The sequence below is a fragment of the Harpia harpyja genome, chromosome 16, assembly GCF_026419915.1.
Source record: "Harpia harpyja isolate bHarHar1 chromosome 16, bHarHar1 primary haplotype, whole genome shotgun sequence".
Taxonomy (NCBI): domain Eukaryota; kingdom Metazoa; phylum Chordata; class Aves; order Accipitriformes; family Accipitridae; genus Harpia; species Harpia harpyja.
This window is the reverse complement of record NC_068955.1, coordinates 17937127-17964681: the sequence shown is the minus strand read 5'-3', so window position 1 is coordinate 17964681 and position 27555 is coordinate 17937127. Positions and strand designations below refer to the sequence as shown.

Here is a 27555-nt window from a genome sequence, read left to right as displayed (position 1 = left end):
TTTTTACGAATAGAGCATTTTAAAAAAAATCATAACTTCTTTGAAACACATTTACAAGTTTTAAAAGATGCCATGGTCATATGATAAACAATGGCTAAATTAGGAATTCTTAAAGTAGTGGAATGGCGGTAATAAATAGATCAAAGACTTCCCTATGCTAATATCCATATGATTAATAAACAACAATATTTCCTATCCTGTAATGCATGTCATGGTTCTGATATATAAGGTTTCACATTTTTTGCCTGCACACAGGCACGCACAGGCTCACAGAGCAGATGTGAAAGTCACAAGCCTCTAATGTAATTCATGCTCCAGTTCAGCAACTGTGAGGGTATGCTGAAGACAACGCTGTGACTAACGCAGCCAAGAAATTCCTGAGAGAATAAGAATGACTGTTAACAGTTCTGAGAAACTCTTCCTCTGGGTTATTATCCCATAGAGAGAGATAGTGGGTTTTAGCCGTCTTAACCAAACAAACAGCTCTGAGAAACTAGACATATTCCCTCTGAGATTACAGTGAATGAAAAACAAAAAACCATCTTATGTTAAAAGCAGTTTGAAGCATTCATGATACTCTCAGTGAAATACTTGGACTTCTTCCTGCTTTGTGCATCAGGTCAGAGTTTCCATACTCCCAAAGGAAACTAAGCATTGGCTGAAAAAAAGAGAAAGTCCCATTTACCCTTACTGTTATCTTTTCACAGCTGGCTTGATTGAACAGGGGTGAGGCATGGGCACATGTAGTGACTATTACAGCAACCAGAAAACAATGCAGTAGCAACTCAAACAGGTGCACCTGTTTAAATGATTTACATCTGGGACACTCTGCTCACACACATCAAAGTAACTGAAAGGGAAGTTGCTTGAAAACTCTATGTTCTTGTAGCATTCTCCAACTCCTTCAGCTAGCTGGCAAGTAAAAGATGTGATCCAGTCCCAGGGCACTGAAAGCCAGAAATAAAGTAAAACACTACCTAACGGCTTAAGATCATTTTAAGATTTCAGAAATGTCAGCCTCCTTTTTTCTCACACCACCTACTTACATTGCCTAAAGCAAATCTGCTGTCCTAACACAGGTTAAACACACAAAGAAACACTATCTTATATACATGAAGTAACGAGCAGTAACTATTTTCTTCAACTGCCTCTCATGCATTTCAAGCTGTATCAAAGCAAATCAAGTTAACAGGGTAGACGGGAAGAGGAAAGATAGTTTTGTGACTAAGAAGCATGGCTACAACTCAACTGTTGGTACTCCCACAGATTTCCCAGCTCAGTCTTCTGTGCTCCTTTTGTCTTTGAAAAAATAACAGCAGTAAAAATATTTCTAGTATTTAAGTTTTCTGTGTTACGTTTCCTAGTGTGCTGAGACAGTGATTGGCACAATCAAGCACTGGTTGCAGACTGAAGTTCATTACTGGTGCATTACTGTGGCACTCTATTTGCTGGTACATAGGATCAGAGCATCCCTTAAGACAACATTTGATAGCATCACTCATCTATCTGCGTTGTCATACAGTCCAGATGGTTGCGATATGTAGGTAACTGGGAACCAGAGCAGCAGGAGGAGTACATCCTGCTGCAATTTTCCCTCTGGTGCTAATCTTGATGCATTTAGATTAGTCTGTTGGTTAGGAAGTCTACAGCTCTGGGTTGATGCACCCAAAGACCTAGCAAACTAAATAAACTGGAGCAGCTGCACTCAGTAGCTTGCCAACTATCAAATGACCAGATTTGCCCATAAAAACTCAGTAAAAGATTACTGCAGCTCAGCTGAGTGACAATCCCCTACTATGCAGAGTGAATTTTCTTTTGAATTCCACAAGGATGGCATTGTTGCAAACGGATCTGTTAAAGATCAACTCAGAAATCTGTGTACTTGAGCAGATTAACTATTACTAGGATGTACAAACCCAGAGGCAAAGAGGAAACAAGACTTATTCCATTTGGCAAATGCAATTTTATTTCTGGATTAGTTTTAAGAATTAAAATTTTAAACATTCTAACATGTGTACCCTGCCAGACACATTAATTGGCATACTGCAACAATATTGCAAATGAAGAAAGTCAACGTAATCAATCATCTCCCTGTAAGTACAGAGTTCTCAGGAATGTAATAGTTATTTTTCTGTGTTACAGAAAGGAGGGTTTCCAAACTTTGAAGAGGCGAGACTTCAGTGGGAATTTGATAAGCCAAAAAACTATAAACTGGCTTTCATTAGTCCAGGTAAGAAAAACCTAAACACAATATGAAAAACAGAACACAAACTGACAAATACAAGGAAGGAAGGAAGGAAGACAAAGACATTTCTAAGGAGGTATCTTGATAATATAAAGAAATTACTAAGTCTGTGACTGTAATCATACTTATTTAAAGCCAGGTTAGTATAGATTTTATAGTCTTGAGGAATTTACTCAAACAGAAGATATAGTCACCAAGAGCAAAATGTTACACTTAGTGACTTCCTGTACAGTTTAGTCACATGTATAGCCTCACTGACAACAAAGTACATAACTGCAAACTGTGAATCACACCCAAATTTTCCACCCATGACTATATGAGGGAGTAATTTTTGCCACCAATACAAATACTCAATGGTATAACTGTGACTACACATAATGATTTTATCTGAACTAATTGCTAGCTATTTACTTTGCTGGTAGAGAAGATTCTTTATACTGTATAAGCATCACCAAAATTATTCCTTACGCTAGCACTCCTGGTGTTACTGGTTCTTCCACCAGCAGGGTTTTTATACTCAAAACAATTCACAACTGAGCAACAGAAATGGACACTAAGAGAGCTACAAGAATATGAGTGAGAACAGAAGTTACCCATATACATTCCCATTTCCCCAGGAAAAATCACTATGTATGGAGTAAAAATATAATCCTTTTCACACCCAAACTGGCCTGTGAACGTGTAATCACAAGTGTTGCATGTGGGAACAGACATCTGTGTTCTATCTTTGTTTGTCACTTTGGTGTCTATTTCCAGGAAAATTGGAAGATAATTTTCAAAATTTGGCCCCCCAAAATAGCAAAAAATAGATTGAGTTCTCAGACCAAACCATGCTCACTGGCAGTCCTTCTCAATGATTTTGCAAAAATTTCTTGCTGTATATGTATAGAATGATTTGAAATTACTCTAATTACCTGAAGAATCTGAAGTCTCTAGTTCAATTTACAGGTCTGATTGCTCATATTTCTTTCAGATAAAGACGCATTTCATGTGGTTATTGATTCCCTATTAATTTATAGAGCAGCAGGTTCCTGCAGGGGAAAGACTTCATTTCTCCAGTATAGCCTTCTTTAGAAGAATGTCCTGCAGAAAAAAAGAAAAAGAGATAGTGAAACAGATGCTGTTAGCTGTAGTGCAATTTTTAGTCTTTCTGGTAAGCACAACTTTATATAACTGGATCTCAGTGGTGTCATTTTGATTTGTACTGTAAGTAGCAATTGAGAAGACCACAAATACCCACATGCAACAAGAAATTTTACCTTGGTTCTTCTAGAGATCTATGACTGTTCTTACAGTAATTACAGAATAGAGAAACCATACACAGTGAACTGAGTTTGTGACACAAGGATAATTTTGGGACAAACCCATTGTATAGTGACAAATTAACCCAGGCAAACTTCAGTAAAAACCAAACAGTCATGAATACTTGTTTACAGGCACACTATCATATAATACAAATGGAAACTTGTTCTTTGGACAAGCCTTAACAAGAAAGTAATTTGTAGTTACTTATATACTTATGAATTCACAAAGCCACAGCAGCGGTCCACAGATAAGGAAAAAAAATTAGATTAATCCTACTTCTTTAGGCAGGGCCTATTTATTTTATAGTCTGGCAGATGATAAACCAATTCTGCAGGGGACATCTAAGGGACATTACGAAGTAGAAACTAAATACTTGTATTTTAATAGGACAGGCATGGCAAAAGCCCAAAGAACACTCCAGCATGCCAGGAACAAAAGCAAGCGTGGCATGCAATGCACAGCCAGGCACATGCTGAAAAAATAACACAGCCTCACAATGGACAGTCATGTTAACTCAGGTCTAGCTATTCACCATGAGGGAACACTGCAGTGGCTACAGCTGCAGGAGATACCCTTGTCTGTACACGGGTGCACTGCCTTCAAAAACCTTTCTGTGTGTGTTGGGACTGACTGCTGATGAGGGAATAGTAGGGCTAAATATACAGCATATGAAAACAAAAGCAACAGTGACAGTTATTTCCTTGCTTGTTAGTTTATGCACAGGTATTAAACAAAATTTTACAGCAATCTTCAGTTGGTGTTAGCCAGTAAAACTATACTGATTTACAGCAACTAATACTCTAGTATTCTACATAGAAGAAGAGTCTGGGTTAACAGTGACTACAAAACTTTCCTCTGCCATTTTACATGGTAGTAAGAATATCTTCATCTCTTTTCATTCAGTCAAGCTAGAAAACATTGGTCTTGCTTTTGAAACTGTTTGTCCAAAGTAAAGCAAGTTGTATCGACTTGATACCTCTATCACACTAAGCCATGGATTCTTCTGTTTCACACCTATGCTGATTATCTTTAAAAAAAGGACTCTGTGAACATCACAAATTGCCAAGACACCCAAATCACTTAGCTCTTTTGAAAATTTTATATTTACGTAGGCTTAGACAAGGATAGTAACTGTGATCTAATTAAAAAAACCCAAACAAAACAGAATTAAATGTCTAGTTGTGATGAAGGATGCTTACAGGCATTTGTTTCCTCAAATTATGATCCATGGGACCATAGTAAATGATCCAGACTGAAGTAAGTAATTTCTAAAAAAAACCACCCCCAAAATCCTCAAACTTTAAACCAAAAGTATGAGTGTATAGTCATGTACAACCAATTCTGAGAATCACCATTTTGAAGTCTGGGAACCACTGCTGTAATGCATGATAGCTACTTATAACTATCAAATTAGCAACCATGTGATGCAGGTTATGTAGTTCACAAGAAGTAAATACTTGAAATATGTCTGATGAAAAAAGCACACTGTATAGACTATTGTTACTAGCCTTTTAATTCCCAGAGAAAGAAAGCTTATGCACTTACATTTCATCATTGTATTCCTTTGGAGGTGATGCCGCAATGACTAAGTCAATCCAATCCTGAAAAAGAAATGCACAGGCAAACATGTGCTGCTAAATACTGCTTTTAGAGATGGTTAGTGGACCACCATGGAATATCAGATACAGGATCAGGAAGGCAATCTATTCCTGGAAAACCACAGAGAGCAGCAGAAAGATCTCTATTAAAGACTTCTGTAGGAAGATCATTTCAAGATTGAGCTTTTTGATTTGTATCCTGAAATTAAAGAAAAATCTACTGGTCTTGCAACGAGCTTTTAAAAATCATTATTCTAAGAATCATCCTGTATTTGGTCATGTTAGCAATTAATACAGTTCTTGCTGAGAAAACTGTAGCTGTAGTGCAGTGTTACTTGTACATTAAGAAATCAAAGATAAGATAATCTATTATCATAAAATTCCAATTAGTTTGCAAGTAATTTTCAATATCAAAGAGAGATTCTACAGATAAATGTACTATAAACACTCAGAATGTAATGTGTTTAAATACCAATCTTGACATGTGACTAAACGCCATGAACTTTCACAGTAAATTACACGCATGATTTTCAGAGATGCTATATGCCAGTATCTTCTGCAGATTTCAGCTCACTTTGGTAGTATGTGGCATACCTGTCACTTTCGATGTTTGCAACCTTAATTGTGTTGATGTGACAATGTCATGAAAGAAAAGTATACCTCATATGAGCGTTATAGGTAGAATGAAGAAGTATTCCAGGTTACTTACCCCACCCATGTTCCAAGCTTTTGCTAGTGTTGCCTGTGCTTCTGCCAGCCTGCTGTCAATTAATATCTTGCCATTTACAGCTAGTATTTCATCCCCTTTCACTATGCCTCCTGGTGAAAACACCAATATGGTATACATACACGTAAGCAAAAAAAATTCTGTGGGTCTTTTCTGTCCCATATTTATGCAGTAACGAGTATAATGAAAAGTGCCTTCACTAGATGTGAAGGCTTACACTAAAAATTGACATAAACAAGGAAGTTTGCTACAGGCAAAAGCAAAAGGAATTTTTAGACATGGAAGCCATACTGATCTCTTATTGCTCGTGACCAGTAAGGAACTAGTTCAGTAAGATTTTCCGTAGTAGCAGTTTGCCTGTCTGGGTAATCCATCTATACAGTCTACAAACTGGGGTTGATTGTAGGCTGTTACTACTATGAAAATGGCAGCATTACTTAAAGACCTGAAGGTATAAGTGGCATTTGTCAAGGGTTTGCAAAACTGTCATTCCTTTGCAAAGGCCTGTGTAATGTTTAGTCCTTAGAACTGATTTTGACTTGCTAATCTGGAATGAAGCACAATCAACTAACTGGGATTGTATTTGAAGAGGGGAAAGCACAGATGGTAAGGGGACAGCCTGAGCTATAAAAGACCCTCACTACAGTGAAGAGTCAAAGAGAAGCAGAGTACTTGAGAGATCAAGTGGCTGAGATGTTTTCACAGCAAGAGTGACTTGAACTTAAGTGCAGGCTGGGACAAGGTCAGCAAAGACAACATAAGGAGATACTGTCCTGTCTGTCTACCTGGACATTGCCAGAGTTCTCAAGGAAAGGTTGGAGATACTGGCCACCAGGAGCAAAGCCTGGATGTGTTGGTATGCATGTTCTTGTGCCGTCCAGAGTGCTAAGCTGTTAGCCAGAAGGCTCTGGTGTTTAGTGGGATTTTGGGAGTAAAGCCAGGTGTTATACAAAACAAATTACTATTGAAAGTAGCATTAAGAAGAAAACTAAGCAGTGTAGTGTAGCCATGGTCAGGTGATTGCTTTGCACATGGAAGTACTACAAATGTCATTGCTCGGAAATTGTGAAATAATGGAGACCATATGCTGCTTTCCTTAATTAACATAATACACCAGAGAATCAGCTGTTGTTGGTTTTTTTTTTATATCAGACCGGAAAAAGGGGAGTCCTTATTAATAGAACAGCTCTACATTTTCAGGCCACATAATTGAAAATGCTGTAATGATAGAAATACAGCAGCAAAGACCATTTCTTCTTAAACACTATTTATAAATTTTACATAATTATTAATTTAAGCAGCACCCTTCAAACCATGAGCCTCTCTCTGAGCTGCCCTTAGAACTGAGACAGAACTTGGCTGCCTTGGACAATCCAAGTGTGCCTCTCAATACTAGGCATAGCTATGAAGTCAGCCAATAACTCTCAGCCAGCATAAGGAGCCACTCTGCAGCAGCATTCAAATTCCTCATTGTTACTCACCATGTTTGTCTGCAGCACCACCCTCATAGATGGCAGACACAACTATCTTTCCAACTGGAGAATCAATTCCTCCCTCAACTGCGAGGTCTAATGATCCTTCCTATTAAAAAAGAGGTTTAGTTCAGAAAAGACTGTTAATTTTTGCCATCAACAGGAACTTAATCTTTCCTTCTTCCCAGTAAACGGGACTGTACATGAAATGCTTACATGAACCCTTTAAATATCAATCAAATAATATAGTATTTACCTTTTTAATTCGTAATAGCCGTACATCTTTTCCCATAATCTGCTCTGGGGTAAACTATGAAAAGATTTAGTGATTAGTCATTTCCACCTTGGAAACACAAAACAATTAGGCTGATCTATGTAGTTTATGGGAGAAAAGGGACCTTTCCCTCCACCAAAATAGTGTTAGCAGAAGATCAGAACACCAGATAATCTTTTCCTCTAAGAAAGCTCCTTTTTAACATGACTAGAAAAGACAAATACACAAGCCCCAGCAAACCAACAAGCAAGAATCTTACACCCTTCCAGCCTTCAAAGTCAAGGATGTGTTTTTTCTAGTGTATTTCATATTAAACAGTGAGACATATTTGAATTCTCTCCTTACCATTGAATATGGATCAAAATCTTCCAAATATTTCTGGAAGCCCTGAGAATAAAACAATACTTAATTGTAAAAACATTAGACTCATGCACACACTTAATACACAAATTCCATTTTATTTATTAGTGAGAGAACATGTAACTCTGTAAGCTATGAAAGAAGACAGTAAATGGAGAAAAGCACAGAAAGGCAGCAACAGTCCATCCTGACAGTCAAAAGACATTTCAAAATCTTATGACAGATCAGCAGTTTGAGCTGGTCATACTATGGAGCAGTTTTGAGGAACAGTTTACCACTCTGTCAGCTCCACAGTTCCTCTCTACACCTGACAGAACAGAAACAAATCTTGAAAGCATCACAGGCAGGTATGTTCTGCCACACTCTTCTGAACAACTTTTCTTGGGACTATCACCATGTTGGGCACTACCTAACACAGGCAGAAGTGACAGGCTCCAATTCACCTGTCAGCAACACTACTCCATAGTGTCTGGGTTGTAGGACCCTCTTCCAGCCCCATTCTCTCCTCCTTTCCACAGTTTCAGAGAGTTGGCTCCATACCACAAGCAAAGACAGGACGACAACCAATTTTGTTTTCATATGGTTCTGTGGAGGACTTAAAAGTTTTGGCAGGGAGTGTCTGAAATGGGGAAGATAATATTGCAATTAGGTAAAGCAAGATTTAAGCTTTGAGAGGACTCACACCTTCTTAAACTTTCAAAACCTAGTGCCTTACCCTTGTCAGACCAACACTGCAGGGAAAAAGCAGGAGTTATGTTTTCTGCAAAGAGGAGAGTTCCTGAGTCAGCAATCAGGAATCAACGGTGTTTGGGTGGTGGTTTCTTGTGGAGGATTAGTAGTTACCAGGTGAGACTGTGTGGGCAATCCTGAAGATTTATAAAAACTCTGCACTTATTCTGCATGTTAACGTAAAGACTACGGGGACTTAACAGAAATGTTTACTGAGGTATCTACATGCTGCATCGCTCTTGTGACTTCAAGCTGCAATAACGTGGGGATATGAGAACAACACAGAACCACACAACCCTTTGCTGACACAGCAGGCAAGCCAAAATCTGACGCAGACCAGTAGTTCAGTGTGGATCAAGTTTTATATATGCATTATTGCCCTCTTTTCTACTGGATCCGTCTGATGACAAAGGCTATTCTACTCTCAGACTCAGCTAAGCCTTTTTCCACTTGTAAATCAAATGCACAGCTTAAGGTTCCTCTGGTATCTTTAAGGGCTGGCTGTTAAATGACAAAGTTGCAGCAGAAAACACTAATGCCTCCTGGTGTTATCATCTTTATTGTCTCTCAGTTGCCTAATTTTGACATGACTATGAATGATCCTCTGGGGTCAGATCTCATCCTTACCACCACTACTTCTGACAAAGTCAGTGAGCAGTACTACACAGCTCTGCATTAGCAGACCCTCAAATGTACAACAGTGCTGCCCATTTGTCTAACCACACTTATACAGACCGTGCAATAGTGGTGCTGATGACTCTTGCATTGACTGGCAGTTATTACACACAGGCATACTGAATTGTACAGCGTGAACCCTGGCTTTCCTGCAGGCTGCCTCTCCCTTTACCCTTCCCCTGAGGTCAAAAGACCAACTTAAGCAAATCATGTCCTCGTTCTGTGTTTCTTCTGAGACAGAAGAAACACTTGCAAGGGTTGAAGCATGACTTTGTCTCCCCAGGCTCCAGAAAGCTAAATCATCAGGGCACAACTGCAGAACTTTTGCTTACTGCCACAAGCGGGTGTTTTTTGTAGGGAAATATGTATTAAAAGCATCTTTTGGGAATAGGAACATGATAGACCTTATTTAGCATTTAAATTAGTATGGGTTGCATTACATTTGTTAACCGCTACCTTTGAGGAACTAAATAAATGGGAATTTGATCACAGACTTCAGCGAAGGTAGAATTTCATCCCGGGGAAAAACCCAATCATTCATTCATTTACAAAGTGTATTAATACTATAAATAGTTTTACTAAAACTGTAAGAGAAACATTTTACAATGACAGCTACCTAAACAACTAATAGTTTGAATAGCTGAATTTGTATTGACCTTTGGAATCATGGCTGAAGCAGACATCTATGGTCTTGGAGCAAGCAACTCAGAGGAAAGGACTCCAATCTCAGCCAAGCCACTAATTCATTATGTAATCTAAAGGAAGTCATTGAACTCTCTTTGTCCCAGGTCGCCCTCATGAAAAACAGATGTTGCCCTTGAAGAAAGTTTTCCTGGGAAAATAATTTTTAAACAGGAAAAAAACCCCCACTAAACCCCACAACAAAAAACCTGGAAGCAAAGAAGTGACATGATCTGGATCCAATAATGTACAAATAGAGCTATGATACAATGAAGACATCCACTAAACTGTAAATAAATCTTCCCAGAAATGGGCATCACAAATTCAGAGAGCGCATTCCATATCCAAGCAGGGACTAATAGACCAAGCAACACCGAGTGGAAACCACAGTGCTAAGCCCACCCTTTCACTACTCAGGACATCTCAGGTGAAAGAGTGAAGACCATTCTAATCCTTTCTTGACTTACAGTGATAGTCATAGGACTGAACATAAGTAGAATGTGGAACATTAAAATGTTTAATTGCACTGAAACAACTGTCTGGACTTCTAGATGAAAGGTAAAGCTACTACTTAAAGAAAAAAACCACAAACCCAAACACAAGCACCTAAGCCAATGGTACTGCTCACTTAAGTTTCTAGCATCAATAGTCAATAGCAATTGAGACTTGACTGAAATAAACAAAAAAGAACTGAAAGAGAAACCTATGACTAGATTTAACAATTTTTTCCAAAAAACACATTTGCTTAGAAAACAACTATTACATATACAGAACACACTAACATACAGTGGCAACTGACCAATCTCAAAGTTTGATTTATCTTAGTCAAATCCAGTTTTCCATTCTAGATCCAGATTGAAACTGATCAAAAGAAGAAAAAATTAATTATTGATCTTAATGGTTTACCACTCAAAAGCTCACACTGTGAGCTCACAACTGTGCGCCAACATTTTCATACAACATGGCAATGCATCTGACTTAGCTTGCATTAATGGTGTTTTGCACAGAAACTGACACATTTAACAGCGGCAGAGAAGTTAAGCAAGAAGTTCACTTCTTCAAGGGACCATCTATTGAACCACCACTCAACCAAAGAGGAAGAGATGAAAACTTCATCACTGACAGAGGGAAGCAATAAAAGTAGTAACACAACAGAAATATCCTACAGAATACAGAAAGGTTATATGAATAAGTGCTTTCCACCACCAGTTCCTCTGATTTCCTACCAATAACTACGTTATGATAATAGCTCTATTTGTTAAACTAAGAAAATATTTTATTACTGAAAGCAGTGCAACTGGAGACTAAAAGAAACAAGGAAATCTTAGGAACAGAAAAAAAAAATTCCCAGTATCAGATCAGTTATCAGTGTTCAACTATCTTAAAGATTGCACTAAGCATATAAGTAGTTACAGATGGTTCAACCTGAAGGATTTACTGTCGTCTCATTCTTCATCTGTCTAGACTAGCAGGAGCCACAGGCACACACTGAAAGTTTACAAAGACTAGCAGTTTTCATGCACTAGGGCTGTCTTGCACCTCTGTTTTAGAAACTGAGCAACAGGATTAGAAAGGAAAGTTTTAAATCTATGACCAGCCAAAACAAGAAGTACCACACAAAACAAGAAAATGTTATTTTACTTGGTTTTTGTTAGATCTAAATGATGAATTGTAAACCACCATCCTTTTAAACATCTCTTGTGGCTGCAAAAGAAAGAAAATTGCCAAACCAGATATTAACTTTTTGCTGTTAATAACTATCACCTACTCACAAATAAACTCACTGCTTTTCTTGCACGTCTAGGGACCGAATCACACTTGCACACTTGTTAGTGCTTGTTCTCTATACCATTTCAAAATGAGAGAACACACACAGTGAAATAGTACTGAACACAAAGAGGAAAGAATTCCAGAGAAACTACATAAATAATGCACATTTCCATACCACAAGATTTCTTAAAAATATTTTCCATGACTCCTTTTATCTCTAATTTCTACAGAACAGTGCTGGGGTGTCCATGATTTTGAAAAAAATAACTGAAAAAAACCACATGGACAAAGTACTAGACAAGTAATTTCCAAAATATTGAAAAGTCGTGATAAATATATATTACACATTTAAGATTTGCTCTCCTAACATGGATTTCCTATACTGAAAGGTGAATTTCATTATTAAGTCCCTCATGAAGTTGATAAGCTGAAAGAAAAGATATGTGTATTTGGGCTCATCCTGAAAGAAGCAATTACTTAAATATCAATTACTAGTACAGGTTCATTCTACTTAAAGAAAAATTCCTTCTGAATTTAAATTGACTTATTTCTGAGTGGTCTTGCTTCAAATTTCGATATCTACAAGTAATTTCACAATATTGATTAATAACTGCTGGATTTTATTTTACTGTGTTGGGCTTCAGTGATTTTAATCCCATATTGATTCTGTTTTTCTTTTGCTTCCAGTGCATTAACAAAATGGTACACTGTAGTTTGGAATCACTTAAAACACAGAACCTCTTATTATGTTACGAAAATTTCCAAAAATCAAATGGGCTAAAAAAAACCCCAAAACCCCAACCTTATACAAAACACCCCTTACAACTCTCCAGCCTCCATTCAAAACCCTGCATCAAATCAGGTAATGTATTTGAGTCTTCTGAAACAAGAACAACCTTCTACAGACTGAACTATGGTATTTACATTTCCAAACTCAATTTGCTTTTAAACAGATTACTATATATCAGTTTCACTACTGATTCTATCAGCGTCCTATAATCATATCATTACTTGGAAAAACATATCTTTTCCTGAGTTGATGAGAGATTTGTTGTCTGCGTTTAACTAATACAATGACAGAGTTTTTTGTCTTGAAGGACTTTTGGGCAAGTCTGGCAAGATTTTCCAGAAAACTCTTCAGGCCCTCTCTAGCCACTTAGAAAAAAATTTCCTTTTCAACACAGATGGTTTTGGTATAGCTGTGACCAATAATAACTGAAATTTCCAATCACAGCACATCTTGCCACACAGTATCTAAGCTCCTGTCTCAGGTCCCTTGACTGCAGTCCTGCAGAATCAGGCTTCAAATCTTGCAAATTAGAGGAAAGCTTAAACATTCATTCTTCCTTTCAGAAATGCTGCATCCAACCACAAAGCAGTGAGGGAGGAAAAATCTTTAGTAGCAGCAAGTGCATCAAAGTTTTCTAACTCACACAGCAGGATGTTTGTGATAGTTGGGATAGCAGAGGCTAATGTCCATGTTGGTTTTACTTCTCTGAAAACCCCACCACTAAATGATAACAATCCTCTCCTGTTCTCTGAGCCAAAATTTAATTAGCTTTGCCATGAGTGTATTCCAATTCACTCTAGTACAGCAGATACAAAAAATTCACACTGATTTTGACCTAGAGCAACCGTCAGCATTCAAGGCCACACTCAAAGTTTAATCCTCACCCATCATTTTCCTATTTATAAGTGAGAACAATTTCATTTTCATGAACTGTTCAAAGACCTGGGAATTGTGACCTGAATTCAGTTAATATGAAGACTTAAGTCACAACAGACACTTCACTGTTCCTATCTGGCCCAACTACCTTCCAGGTAACAGGAATATTTTACCCATTCTTGCATGTTTAATTTATTCTTATTTTCATGCTTTTCAGCTGCTTTACTAGTGAATTGCTCAAGTATAGGCTCACTTGATTAACTGTTTGAATCAAGTAAATCCATCAAGATCAGTTTCTAGAGTTTGGTACTCTGGACAGCTAAATTCAGATAAAAACAAGATAGAACAAATTATGTGTGTTATGTCATATTAAGACATAAAGACTAGAGTTCTGTAAGGTGTGTGAAATCTACCAAGACAAGAAATAGGGTAGCAAAAGATACTTTTCCTTTGGTGACACCCCCCTTCGCTAAGAGAAGCTGAACCGGTCCTGTACCTGAACCATTGACTTAAATAAGGACCCCTCTGCAAACAAACAAAAAGCATTCCTTCCGCATGAAATCAACTTATAATTCTTATACATTTCTGGAGACAGGCAAGTACCTTCTTGTCTGTTTCATCATACACTAGCCTTTTCATTTTTTAACTAACAGAAGTAGACTCCCACTTCACTTTGGTACCCATAGAAGTGTTACTCCACATACTACTGTGACTTCATTGCAGCTCTTTAATGCAGTAAAGTCATAAATGGAAGTAAGAGGTAACAGGTCTAACAAAACCAATTTAAAGACTGATGTTTCTCTCAAAGTCCTATCAGAATATTGCTCCCACTGAAATTGTGATCTTCCAACTAACATAAGGCAGTTTGGGAATGAAGATGATTGACATGTGAAATATTTTAGCAGACTTGTGATTTGGAAAATGTGCATGCATGCATAACAAATCATAGAGATTTCCCTATGGAGGTGGATCTTATTGCCAATTTCTCAAACTAATTGTAAGCAGTTACAAAAGAAAAAAAAAAACAAAACCAAACAACCAACATTTTCAATTTGTACCAAGACAGTCTGATCACACGTAAGGGTATTATCAGTTTTGCAGACTAGTTTATATTTGCACACCAGGCATTTATTTTCAAGAGCTAGATTATATTAACTGCAGATTATGATTTTACTCTGTTCACTCCTCCACTAAAGAATTTCATATTGCTTAGAGATGCTGAATTACTGAACACAATCAAAATGAAAGCTCCAATGCATACAACTGAAGGAAATATCTACACTGGAGGTATTTGAATTTATTTTTAGGTCATGTAGCCTTCTCTTGAGCAACTTATAAAAACTGCTTTCATTTATCATTTCAATCCATTTACAATATAGAAGTTTCAAGATGACTATGTCTGTGGGAAAAATGGTTACTAAGTACCACTTAAATTTGTTCAAATTGTAACGGGGAAAAAAAGGAACAAGAGTATCTAAATTATTAAAGCAGAAAATGACAAAAAAAATCCATCGCACTTTAATGAAAGACAGCTAGGAATATTGCATGCATCATTTACTGTCAGATACAGTATAAGCTTGTACTTAAGTAAATGAAATGCAAATGTGGTGGTTTTTTCCATCACTTACAAAGCTCACGTGTTGCAATACACTGTCTTGCTTATATAAATGTATATATACACACATGTCCACACACGTGTATAACAGACACACAACTCTAATTCTAACACCATAAATCATGATGACGCTCAAGAATAAATACTACTAATTGGCCCGCCACCTATGTTGGATGAATTTTCAGGGCTGTCACTTGGGAGTTATCACCTGTCAGAGCAGTATTTCTCTTTTTTTCAGTACGCTTTGGCTCACTTTACCTTATATACCACAATTCCTGAAGATGCTACATGGTTGGTCCTAAAATACTTAACCTAAGAGTTTTTTCTTCATTTACATTTGAAACAGAAATGGAAAAGAAATAAGAAAAAGAATCTGATTGTGAGTCAACTTTGCAGGAACACTGCATGACCAGTGTATCGGAGTCTAAGATATGATAACACATGTTTTTTTTCTCTGGAAATGAAATGATGAGATATATATCTACATTTCAAGTATGGTCATGACTATTTACAAAGGAAAAATACAGTGTAATTAATTTTTACTATTTAATTTCTGACAAATGAATTCAGAATTCATAAAAATAAAAACCAGCATGTGAATAAATGAAAAATAGCATCTACAGAGTCTAAGGCTCTACGCTGCTCTGGAATTATGCACCCCTGTATAAAAATTGTCACTAAAAGGGACTTCTAGATAATGGGGGGGGGGGGGGGAGAAGGAAAAAAACCCTTTTGTACTTACCATTAGTGATCGCTTGACAATCTACATGAATTTTAGTTAGCAGAAAATGAGACAAGAACTGATTCTTTGAGTACAAGTCAAGAACAAATTCCACAGTACTATAGCACTCGGAAAAAGAACATTAAAAGGCTTACCAGGGCCTCTGATTTGATTGTTGGCCTGACCATAAAGTTTGGGTCAGGATGCAGCATGACAGGTTTAGAGACTATTGGTACCCCTGGAGGTCGTTGGGTAGGTGGACTTGGAGCAAGCTGCTATGGGGTCAATTTAAGAAAATTACAATTCACAATGTAATTTGTGCAAATCCATCATTTCATCAAGATGCCTCCATTCTAATAGTTTATGGTAATCAATTTAATGACACTAATACAACAAAAGGCTTACAGAATTATTTTAACTAAGACTTAAAAAGTCAACAAGCCAAAACATAATTTTTCTTGCATCCAGATAGTAGCTTTTTCCCCTAAACTTCACCACCAAGATTATGGAAAAATCTCATCCCTGTTTTTGGCATTTATCCCGTAAAGGCAATGAACTGAATGAGAAACTACGGGGGAAAAAAAAAAAAAAAAATGCTGAAGTTGAGTATAAGAACATAGTGAACCTGAAATGAGATTTTAACTAATCTATGGCTAAATAGATCTTTTAAGATTAAATTCACCAGGACTGCAGCAATCAGCTTTCTATAAAGAATTTCAAGCTAACTTATCTTGACTTAAGAGCAAGGGTTAGTTATGCTAATTACCTATCCTTGACTGTACAAACTACAGATACCCAGAGGCATCTAAGACCTAATCATCCAGCACGTACTAACTTGGTTGTACACTTCTTACTCAGTCAAAACTCCCACTGACATCAAGCATAGTTTTATTCAAGTTCAAAACTGAGCCCTGTGGGTTTAGTTTCTGACTTAACCCCAGCAACTCTCAGCACACTCTTGTCAATGTTTCTCATAAGAAATGTGATGTATTCCAGATAACACTCATATAGTACAAGCTGTATCCTCTGAAATTATTTGAATTGCTTCCAGCAAATTAGTTAAGCCACGTTGTTTTTTTTTTTAAAGGGGAGTTTTTGGAGTGGTTTTTTTTGTTGTTGTTGGTGGGTTTTGTTTGTCTTTTTTTTTTTCCTCCTTCTTTAAATAATTTAAGAAAAAGGTTTTGGAACCAGATCTTTTAAAGTCCCTGTGGATATCCCTCAACTAATGTTGTTCCACACTGCAAAATGTATTGTATCATTAAGCTTTCTGATCTTAGAAGAATCGGCAGGTTCACAGATATCAACTTGTTAAAGTTGCACGAGAACCGTATGATTTCTTCTGCAGTTGCACAGTTTAGAGACAGACTTTTCTAGAGTGCCTCAGAATGGGCAAACCTGACATCCAGCCATCTTGAATCAAAATCAGTGCAAAGAGTTATCAAACAAATGTTGGTTCTTCTGAGAAGCTTCCTTCTTAGCACCCATTATGTTTAAAATATAGTTTGGTCCTAGTTCCTTTTGTCTGTCTTGGCAGAAGAACAAAGTATATGCTCCATGACATACAGATATCCAGAACAGGCAAACATGGACTGTATGTTGCTGAAGTGTTGAAATATGAAGTCCTCAGACCATATAGGAGTCACTTCCACTACCTGGTATTAGGTTATCTTGTTACAGAGCAATGGATCCACACGCATGAATGCAAGTGCTGAATTTTAAATAAATTAGCCATGCAGAGTCAAACCCTTGGCATTTCCTTGACATTAGCATTACATGGGAAGTTCATAAAACTACAGTCATTATTAACAGTATATGACATACCAGCGGATTGCTTGACACAGAAGATACTTTGCCGCCGTGGGAGGTGTTTCTTACAACCTAAACAGTAACAGACTTAGTACTGGGTTCATATGAAGTATATAGCTAATAATAGTTTTGAGAAACAGATCAATTTATACCAGATATTTTAATAGTTAGTTGTCAAGAATGTATTTGACAGTATTTCATTCCTTTTTGGCTGGTATTTGTTCAAGCTGAATTTAAAATTAAATGATCTGGGGGGGGGGGAAAAAAAAAACAACTTAGCAGTATAGAGTAGATTTACCGGTTTGATTAATTTTAGAAAAGTACACTTACGGGACAACAACAGTTGTCTTATTTTTTGCTTTAGCAGGCATAAACACAAGATATTTAATCACTGACATCAAATAAATGCATTGCTTCTGCTTATCTGTGGTGTTAAAAACCCACTTTTTAAAAAGCAGCAAGGATAAATTGTCCAGCTTCTGATTTTTCTTCCATTTCTGAAACCACACCAGAAATACTGAGTTATCTACTTACAAACAAAGCAGCTTTGGCTCAGTATTAATACTTTACTAAGAGCTTAGTTCTTTCCTCATATACACTAATTATATTCAGTGAAAAATGACTTACCATTTTTGAAGGCTAGGTCTTCTTTTGTTGTTGTTACCTGATGTATTTTTCTTTAATTATTAACGTCTTTTCTCTAACATATCTAGCAGTGAAAAACTGCCAGAAACATATTTTGTAATATATGGGTTTGGGGTCAGATCCAGTATGGCAGTTTCTATATTACTACTTTTATCTGAATATTTTCTATTAGCATTAGGAGAATGTATTTCTCCTCTGAACGCTAGCACTTTGTACACTTGTGTCATTTCACATCATTTTTATTTCACAAATAACTTGGGAAACCTGTTATCCATAAGAACATCTGACATCTCCATTTCAGTGGATCTAGCATATCCTTGGCACTTCAAACATAATAAAGGACATAGATCGAGCACTATCAGAGGTCTACTTAAGTTTATAAGAAGAGATTCGTAGTTCACATTAGGGCAATTATTCACATAGAAATAATCTGCAAGTTTCCCCCGAGAAGTGATTAATTTGCATATCCTTCCCCACCCAACCAGAATCATGCAAACGCAAAGCCTAGTATTTCCAAGCAAACATGCAAAAAAAAAAATTAAAAAATTAAATCCAACAATGCAGTCAGTCAATCCATGCAGAAAAGTGTGCAGGAAAGAAGTGACCGTATGGGATCCTCTTCTGCTGTTCGAAACAAATAAGAATCTTTTGCCACAAAAATGAGTACATGAATCCCACTACAGTGCTTAGCAAAGGGAATTATGATGCAACAGCCGCCATTTCTCTCCTAAAGTGAGATCTGGCACAAGGTTTCTTATATTTGATCCTCTTTTGGACTGAGATTGTAATAAGGAGAAAGTCAGAACATTTTCTCAAAGAAATCCCTAACTCCTGTGTGTGCAGAAAAAGTCAAACCTGATTATCAGCTGTTGTTCATTTAAAAGTATTTTACTGGTAATTTATACAGTGTTGATATTTTAAAAGTTTGAGCTTCTGATTTTAAGCTAATTTTCTTTGTCCACACTTCTCACCTAACAAATCAATTTGATGACATTTAAAACACTTTCACAAGTCATTTTCACTACAGAGATATTTTTGTCAACTGTGAGTTAAATCTGCTGCCTGCCATTGCTTTTTTTTTAATCTTTAAACACTCAAGTCCAAATTGTCTTTTTAGCTGATACGTTCTGCCCAAGATACCTGCATGTGGTAGGGTTACAATGTACATAGGGACGAGAGAGCAAAACCCTCTGGACTTAAATTAAAAAAACCAACAAAACAAAAAAACCCAACAACAATCTATCTCTGGACTGCATTCACTACTATGAAGCATTGAAACCATTCCTTCTTTTAACATTGCATATGGCAGATAGGTAGATCCAGTGGATAAAGTGGGTGATGGAGTAGGGGAGGAAAGCCAGGCAGGGGAATGGTAAAGGCACATGCATCTGAACAGATCATGAGGTCACCTGGGAAGCTGGTGTTACTGCCAGGGCTGGACCTCTTGAAAGTGGAACATTTGATGTAGGAAGCGGATGAGCTGATGATGCTGGAGTAACAGTGGGGGGTGGTAGTGGAGGTGGTGCGACACGTTGTTTAGGCTTGTCAACTTCATCTAAGTTTATATCATCAAGATCTGTGGTATGCAGCTGCAGGCCACCAGCAAAACGCCGCATTGATGTGGCCGAAGGAGAAGCAGAAGGACGTCCACTTGCCAGCTATGTGCAACAGAAAAGAAATCTGCCTTAACAGTTCATCTGCCTGCAACAGCTCTGAAGAAATTAGTGGCAAATCCTAGGAACATCACTCAGCCTAACTGCTCCTGCACAGGAAGCTCCTGGCTTCTCCCACACAGAATATACATAAACTTTTTCTCTGAAAGCCTTTTTAAAAGCACTTTACTTCTAAACTGGAAAGAAAATTGGAGTGCTGTGACACTAGCCTTGGCTGTTGGGGCAGGGGGGATGACACACAAGAAAACCCCTCAAAAGACAACCAGAAAACCCCAACTGCATGGAGTCTTCAGAAGGTAAAATCATAGGACAAATCACAGATAACACAACTCTTGCTTCTCTAGCTCTTATGAAGAGAAAGCAAGAATTGCTCCTTGCAAAGGTGATTATATAAAAGGAAAGTAATTGAAGAAGGGCCCTGAAATTCCATGCCATTTAAAAAGGGAAAGGGGCTAAAGTCTGGGGTAAACATAATGAGACATTAATACACATGAGAAAAGTAAGCTTAAGCAGCTATCAAAAAAGTTTAGGGTGCTATGAAATTCAGATCCTCAGGAGGTTCTGGACCTTCTAATTTCTGTTAATCAACACCAGATGCATGGTGGGGCTAACAAACTCCAGAGTTTGAACATAACGAGCAGCTCACCCAAAAAATAAGGTTGTGTGTGCAAAGAAGGATTCTACATATGCTGTTGGAGTGGCTAACTTTTCTTTTATCAGTGAACAAACTAAGTATTTAAGAAAATCCAGTTGATACTCTTTCATTTTGCTATTTTGTAGACTCAGCTGAGGAAATATTTGAGATAAGCTGTCCTACAGACACATGCATCTCAGTCTAATATGACAATACTTCCCTCAAGTAGGTGTATCTGTTGACATTCTTTGGGTTCTCCTTATCTGCCATACTCACCCCTTGGTAATAAAAAACAGGTATTTCACTGGCAGAGGTCAAGAGATCTTGACTGCTCTTATACCCAAGCAGCAGTTCAAGCCTGTAGTACCTGAATATTGTTCAGCTGCATTTATCTCTCAGAAGCATTTTGGTTTTGTTTTATGTGAGTTTAACTGCTTAGGTAGTTTTGTAGAACTGTAATAGAATATTTATATGTAATGTAATGTAATAGAAGAATTGATGGAGCAAATACAACAGAGTGCTTGTCTTAAATCAGGGTAGAGCTCTGGAAATACAACAGTGATTTTAATCTGTAGTGTTCCCTTTTACTTTACAAAGTAAGTGGGACAAAGACCTACCAGAACAGAGGCAGCCAAAATCGGGTAGCAAGAGAAAACTCAGCATAATCATTCCACTGTCCTAGAGACCTGAACTGAAAGAGCCACATGGATCTGAAGAGCCACACGGATCTGAGCCTGAGATCAGGAAGAACAGAAGACCAGCTGCTTTTTTCAGAGCAGCTCCACGTTGACCTGAAGGAAATTCATGCAAGAGTGTTCCCCAAGGGTCCCCTTTGTGGTTGCAATTTCTCGGGGACCCCAGGGGAGTTCAACAGATTGCAGTGTTCCTCTTGAAAGCAGCTGTGTTTGGAAGAGAGCCAGAGCAGCAGGATGGTGGGAAAGCCTCACTCCACATCTAGAACCATCAGGCTCTAAGGCACAATCACTATCTGCAACTCCCTTCGTTTGAGGGGACTATTTAAAAACCAAAACCAAACCCTGTTATTTGGGAGTTTCTTATCTTTGTCATTTTCTTAACCTGTAGCTTTATTCCATGCAATACAAGGAAGCATCCAAGAGCTCATCGTCAATGATGTTCTTATTTTCATCAGATACTAAAAAAATATGGCTGGGTATTCGAGTTTCAGTTTTATTATTGGTAGCACATCCCACCTAGGCCAAACAGCTCACAAGCCAATAGAACTGTTAATTTTGTGGTGATAATATACTTAAAAAGGACAAAATAAAACCAGACCATTAAAATAAAAAAAAAAATCTCAATAAAATATAGGAACAGCAAATTATATAGATTGTAATTTATCAATTACTGACTTTTTTTCCCCTCTTCGAATGAAGGCTGAGAAAGGTCAAAACAGACTTTTCTCTGGTAAAAACCTGTTGCTTTTAGGACACAACTACTGAGTTATTTACAGCTCATGCAATATATGGAGAAGCCACAATTTTACCTCGGGAGACTCATTCTCCACAGAGGAAATCTGTTCTAATCGTGTCTGACAAAGTCTTTCCACCCAGTGCTGCACCTTTTCTGATTCTTCCAGGTCTTCTCGTTCTGTCTCAGATACCTTAACCATAACATCAGTGCATGAAAAAAGGTTATAGGTACAGTTACAATACAAAATGTTTCAAAAGTATGAAATGCCATTTAAATTAGTTTTAAAAATAATAATGCTTTTGAGAATGATTTCCTATTCTGCTGTCTTTCATTAAATTCATCACTACACATGGACACTCATTAACTGCAGAGGTATCTTCATTTGGGCAAAAACTGACTGTAGAAACAAGCAAACAGGGGAACAGAGTTCTGCAGTGAAACAGCAATTTTTTAAAACTTCATTATCTTTGAAATAATTAAACAAGTGTCCTGCTAAGATAATTGCACTAAAGATTCAGCTCATCTTCTTTCAATATAATTTTGCACTTCATAGGAGAACACAACATACCTCTTGTACGAGACGATTTATTTTCAGTTGTTTTTCTTTCTCCAACATTCCTTCTTTCTCTTTGGCAAGTTTTTGCTCAAACTCCATTTCCTTTTTATTCTTCCTCTGTTCACACAGACTGTCACTTTTTGACTTCTTTCGCTCTTTCCCTTTCTGGGAAGTTTTGGTGGTTTCATTTTTCTTTTTTTTTTTTTTTTTTTTCTTCAGTTAAGCAGATTTTTACATCAGCTAAAGACATGGCAAACTTCAAGCTCGGTACATGAGTGCCTGCCTTGGAAATATAATTAGTCTGTGCAAGTATGGGGATGGTCTTTTAAAAGAAAATCTGAAGTCCATTTCCCCAGCAATTTGCAGGAAATTCAACCTTATTTGGAGTGCTTGTGGACATTAACATAAGTTGGACAAGATCAGACAGCTCAACTTTTTTGCTTCTCTGCAAAGTTACAACATTAGGGCACACAGGCCCAGTACAAAACTTTGAATATTCAAACAATTTTGGTTAGGTCTTGATTTGCCATCACTCTGTTCTGGCATTTTTATCTAAATACAAGACTGACTGCTTTCAGGTGACAGATGCTCATGTACAGGTAGATGTGGATATTCTATGCATAAAACATCTTCATGCATATGCCCTAAAACCAGCATTGCCTGCCTTAATACCACTGAAATAAGCAATTACAAAGGCAAGGCTTAGATCAGTGCAGAAGCTGAATTGCTCCCAGGAAAGAACAGTCCATCACGAAGGCGAAGTAGCTTTTATGAGCACTGGATAAAATCTGCTCACGTGAGTGAACTAATACAGCACAAAGCAACTCTAAAATTTTAGATGTAGAGTGCAACCAAAGGTGAAAACTACATAGTCTTTTTGAAGCCTCTGTTCCTGTTGTTTTCAAAGTACATCTTGCTCCTTATTTCTACTTTAATGATGTCACATTTCTGCCACCCTCTCCTGTTTGTACTGGTATTGGAAAGCCCATGTTCTCTTTTTATTTATGAAAAAGTAAAAAGGAGGAGCAGCTGGCCACTTATTGTCAATTACTGCCAGGGCCCAGAAAGGCTATGCTTTGGGTTTGATTTTGCTCTGCTCATTATCATCAGCTACTGACTCTTCATGGTGGTTTGGGGAATTCAAAGCATGAACATGCTTCACCTTAAATAGCATTATTTGTCTTCCTTCCACCTTTTACGTGTAATATTGATAATAAACCATTGGAAAACAGACATTTTCCCTGGCAGCTACAAAAGATAATTCTCCCAGGCAAGTAGTTGATTGGAACTTTGTACTACTGAATTCAGTGGGATGTTTTCTATTGCTTCATGGTTAAGTGGAGTTGTTGTTGGGGAAAAAAATAAAAAATAATAATAAAAAAATCAATAATAGTTGGAGAAAAAAATTTTAAAAAGTAAAAAAAAAATCTAGCTTTTCACACTAATGTTTTAACATAAACATAATTCTGTTGGCATGTTTTATTCAGGGCTAATTAGTTTGTACCTTAATAACAATTGCTGATATTATCTTATCCTCTAACAAATTAGAAGATACATTTAGTACTGTGTACTAAATGTAACATCTAGCAGGTCAGCCTCCTAGGTATCAACATTTGAAAAATTACTGAATTTAAAGGCACACTAAGCAGTACACACACAAGCCAAAATGTTCCAGAACATGAACATATATCAGACAATCTTAGCTGCATTCACTGCATTCAGATACAGCAGGATGAGTCACCCTTTCCATCCATTTTCCCCACGGATTCAGTTTACTTCCTATTATAGACATTTTTAGTACAGAATGAAATTTTGTTTTTAAAACAAAACAAAATATCAATTAGCAATTTGGAGTAGGATGAAAATTCATCACTTCCAGATTTAAAAACATTTCTGAAAGCCAAAGATTCTAGTCCACACTGTGCAGTAGAGTTCAACAGGAACTGGGTAAGATCTTCATTACTATATGAAAAGGTATTTGGACACTCTATAAACTACCTTTGTCAGCAGCAATACAGAAGATCACCTATTTGTGTGAAGAGATTGAGTTTTCATAACATGTATTTATAGTTTTCAGATAGATATCCTAACTGTACTGGCTTTCACACAAGTTACAGATCCATGTGGATTTAGAGTTGCTAGCAGTACAAAATGGTAACGGAGTGTACCATCATTTCCTATTCTCTATTAAGGTGAACAGGCATTTCCTGTCCACACAGAAGGTTAAAGTAATAGTCCTAAACGGTGACACAAATACTTAATCTGTCAGACACAATCCTGACCTCCTCAGAAACCTTGAGCTCTCAGAAGACAGACATATGAACTCTTCTTGACATTTCTACCCCAGTTCATGGCCATCAGCCATCACAAAAAAAAAAACCATCACCAACACACAACACAACCACAAAACCCCTATAATGTGGCTAATATACATTGAAAGAAATAAAGAGAATAAAGCAACAGCAGGAATAAATTATTAAACTCTAATAATTTGAAATTGCAATACTTTAGCAGCAACTCTACAGATATAAAAGTATTCTGTCAAGCTTAAAGATTTTCTTTTTTGTTTGTTTGTTTTTCTTTTCTTTTTTTCTTTCTCATTGTGTGATGTACATACCTAAAAGCCTTTTGCCTTCAGCACTCCTCTTACTGGGATATTTGCAAAGGTATAACTGGGAACTGCATACTTGATTCCCATTGAATTTTTGTCTCTACCTTTTTCTATACATTATTCTGAGGACTTTTGGAGAACATAAAGACACGTACTGCCCACCTGTACTGAACACTTTCTGCAAAGTACTGACATATAATTCCCACTGCAGCTGGCAGAACTTGAAAAGTCCAAAGTATTCAATAGGACAAATTCCTAGGCAGATGCATCCCAAACACATCTGAATTTGTGCACACGTTAAAAGAAAAAGCATTTGACTATAAAGAATGTCTAGTAATAACAGAGAAGAAAAAGAAAAAAGAGGAATTAAAATTCAAATGCACAGCAAACAAATTTACATATCAAACTTTGTACCTTGCGGATTGTGGGAAATTTTCCTTCATACCGATAAAACCATCCAAAAGCTACAAAAGGTAAAGGAAACGTTGGGGTTTTTTTGGAAGAAAAGTCAAGGACTGGTTCAGATTCAGATCAGTCCATGGTGAAACATATAACTGATTAAAATTTATTTGAAAGCACAAGACCAAAGGTCTGATATTATATGACAAGTTCTTAGATGACTTCTTGATCAATAGTGCTAGTACATTTAGTCACGTTACCCTTATTTTAGTGATACACATTTTATGTTAAACAAAGCAAATGCAACAAGTAATCTTCATACAGAACCATACAGCCATATGCATTGCTAAGATATCTATGGTCACAGTCCTACTTTACACTAGTTTTAACAAGCCTTCTTAAAATGAAACAGGTATTCAAACTCATTCGAGCTTGTGGCAGAACACAGTGGCGTTTGAGACAAGAAAAGCTCCATTTCCTAGGATAGAATATTTCAAGCCAAGTACATAGAGTATTACAAAACGCATTGCTAAGTAAAAACATACAAAAGAATCTGTTACCATAATTTTATATAAGAAACACCAATAACACACACAGCTCCCAATTTAAGCCACCTTTCTGTAGGATTGATAGATTTTGTATTTGTATCAAGGTATATTTAGAAAGCAATGACAGCAACAGTGTCATACCTTTCATCATTTACCAAGGGACCACACATATTGCCCTAGCAAAATCAAATGATCAGTTCAGTGTCAGGACTGACTGTCAGGAGGAAGTGAAACACAGGAAGAATCTGAATCAGGAAAGGAAGCTAAGGCTGAGCTGCAAACCTGTTTGTCCTGCTTCATGATCACTTCATCCATGTCATCTGTTTCAAGTTGGTCATGTGCAACTCCCTTTAAATCTACTAGAGAAACAAAGGAGGAAAGGAGTGAGGAGACAGAAACGACAGTCTCACTGGAGGTTCCCATGAAATGAAAAAGAGATCAGCAATGTGTGACTAGAAGTTTCCATGAAATAAGAAGTTAGCAATAGGATATTCTTCCACATAATTAAAAAAAAAAAAAAAAAAAAAAGAGGTCCTGCTTAAATCAAATCTACTTCCAACCTCCTCCAACCCTGAAAAGCAGTTAGCATCTGCACATGGCCAATTAGTCTGCTCTGCTATGAAGGGAAGCCTGCAGAGGTAGGTGGCTTTTCCTGGGCAGTTCTGGGATATCTGGCTTCAAAAAGAAATATCAGCCTTCTACTGTGCTGTCACTGGGGCAAATGCTATACAGAGAAAACACTGTCCTGAAGAATCAGAAAACTAAATGGATAAAAGAGAGTTGCAGAAGAAACATTTCCCCATCTCAGTTTCTCATCCATGAAAAGTTACGTGACTTCCCCAAAGTCACACAAAAAAATAACGTAATCAGGTTAGGAACTGACCCAGGTCTCCCTAAAGTTATGCAACAAGCACTTTCTGCTTTTTCCTTTGTCTAATACCACTTTAGTACACTCTTCACATACTATCTGTAGCTTCCAATTTAGCTTCTTAACTGCCAATTAAGCTCCAAGGGTCTTAAATTCCTTTGGACAACAAAGTCAAACTTACACTTCAGGGCAATTCTTCATGGAAAAGTTGCAGTGTAAAACAGTACCTCCTCAGTCTCTTGACTAATTCTGAAGCAGCCTGCCCAGTGATATCAAATCAATTTTCAGTGCGTGCAGACTACAGACTGTTTGTGAAAGATTTGCTGCAATGGATGAAAAGAGGAAAAAGACAAGAAAAAGGAGGACAGGAGAGGAAAAACAGATAGATTCAGTAAGAAAAATGATAGTAGGAGAGGAATAGAAAAAACAAAAAGTAAGGAAAAGGTGTTTCAAAATCTACAAGTAAACCACACTTGAAAAAGCAGGATTTTTCTTCTACTCTGACAGATGATCTATTCAAGATATTAACAGATCTGCTACTACACA

General features: G+C 37.2%; 1 protein-coding gene across 7 annotated transcripts in view; it reads right to left on the bottom strand.

Moving 5' to 3' along the window:
• Positions 1-1940: 1940 nt before the first annotated feature.
• Positions 1941-27555, bottom strand: part of USH1C (USH1 protein network component harmonin) — a 53358-nt gene continuing 27743 nt past the window's right edge. For 2 of the 7 annotated variants that reach the window (XM_052811051.1, XM_052811050.1), the window contains exons 15-28: positions 25609-25658; positions 22596-22748; positions 22101-22217; positions 19699-19947; positions 17660-17716; positions 15994-16113; positions 11708-11770; positions 7967-8008; positions 7604-7657; positions 7357-7456; positions 5858-5967; positions 5096-5151; positions 4083-4203; positions 1941-3328 (exon numbers count right to left, since the gene is read on the bottom strand). In XM_052811051.1, the coding sequence (XP_052667011.1) occupies positions 4104-4203; positions 5096-5151; positions 5858-5967; positions 7357-7456; positions 7604-7657; positions 7967-8008; positions 11708-11770; positions 15994-16113; positions 17660-17716; positions 19699-19947; positions 22101-22217; positions 22596-22748; positions 25609-25658 (1271 nt within the window). In that variant the 3' untranslated portion in view covers positions 1941-3328; positions 4083-4103. Of the gene's footprint in view, positions 3329-4082; positions 4204-5095; positions 5152-5857; positions 5968-7356; positions 7457-7603; positions 7658-7966; positions 8009-11707; positions 11771-15993; positions 16114-17659; positions 17717-19698; positions 19948-22100; positions 22218-22595; positions 22749-25608; positions 25659-26423; positions 26501-27555 lie in introns of all 7 variants that reach the window. The other 5 variants (XM_052811052.1, XM_052811053.1, XM_052811054.1 and 2 more) reach the window with 5 other exon arrangements.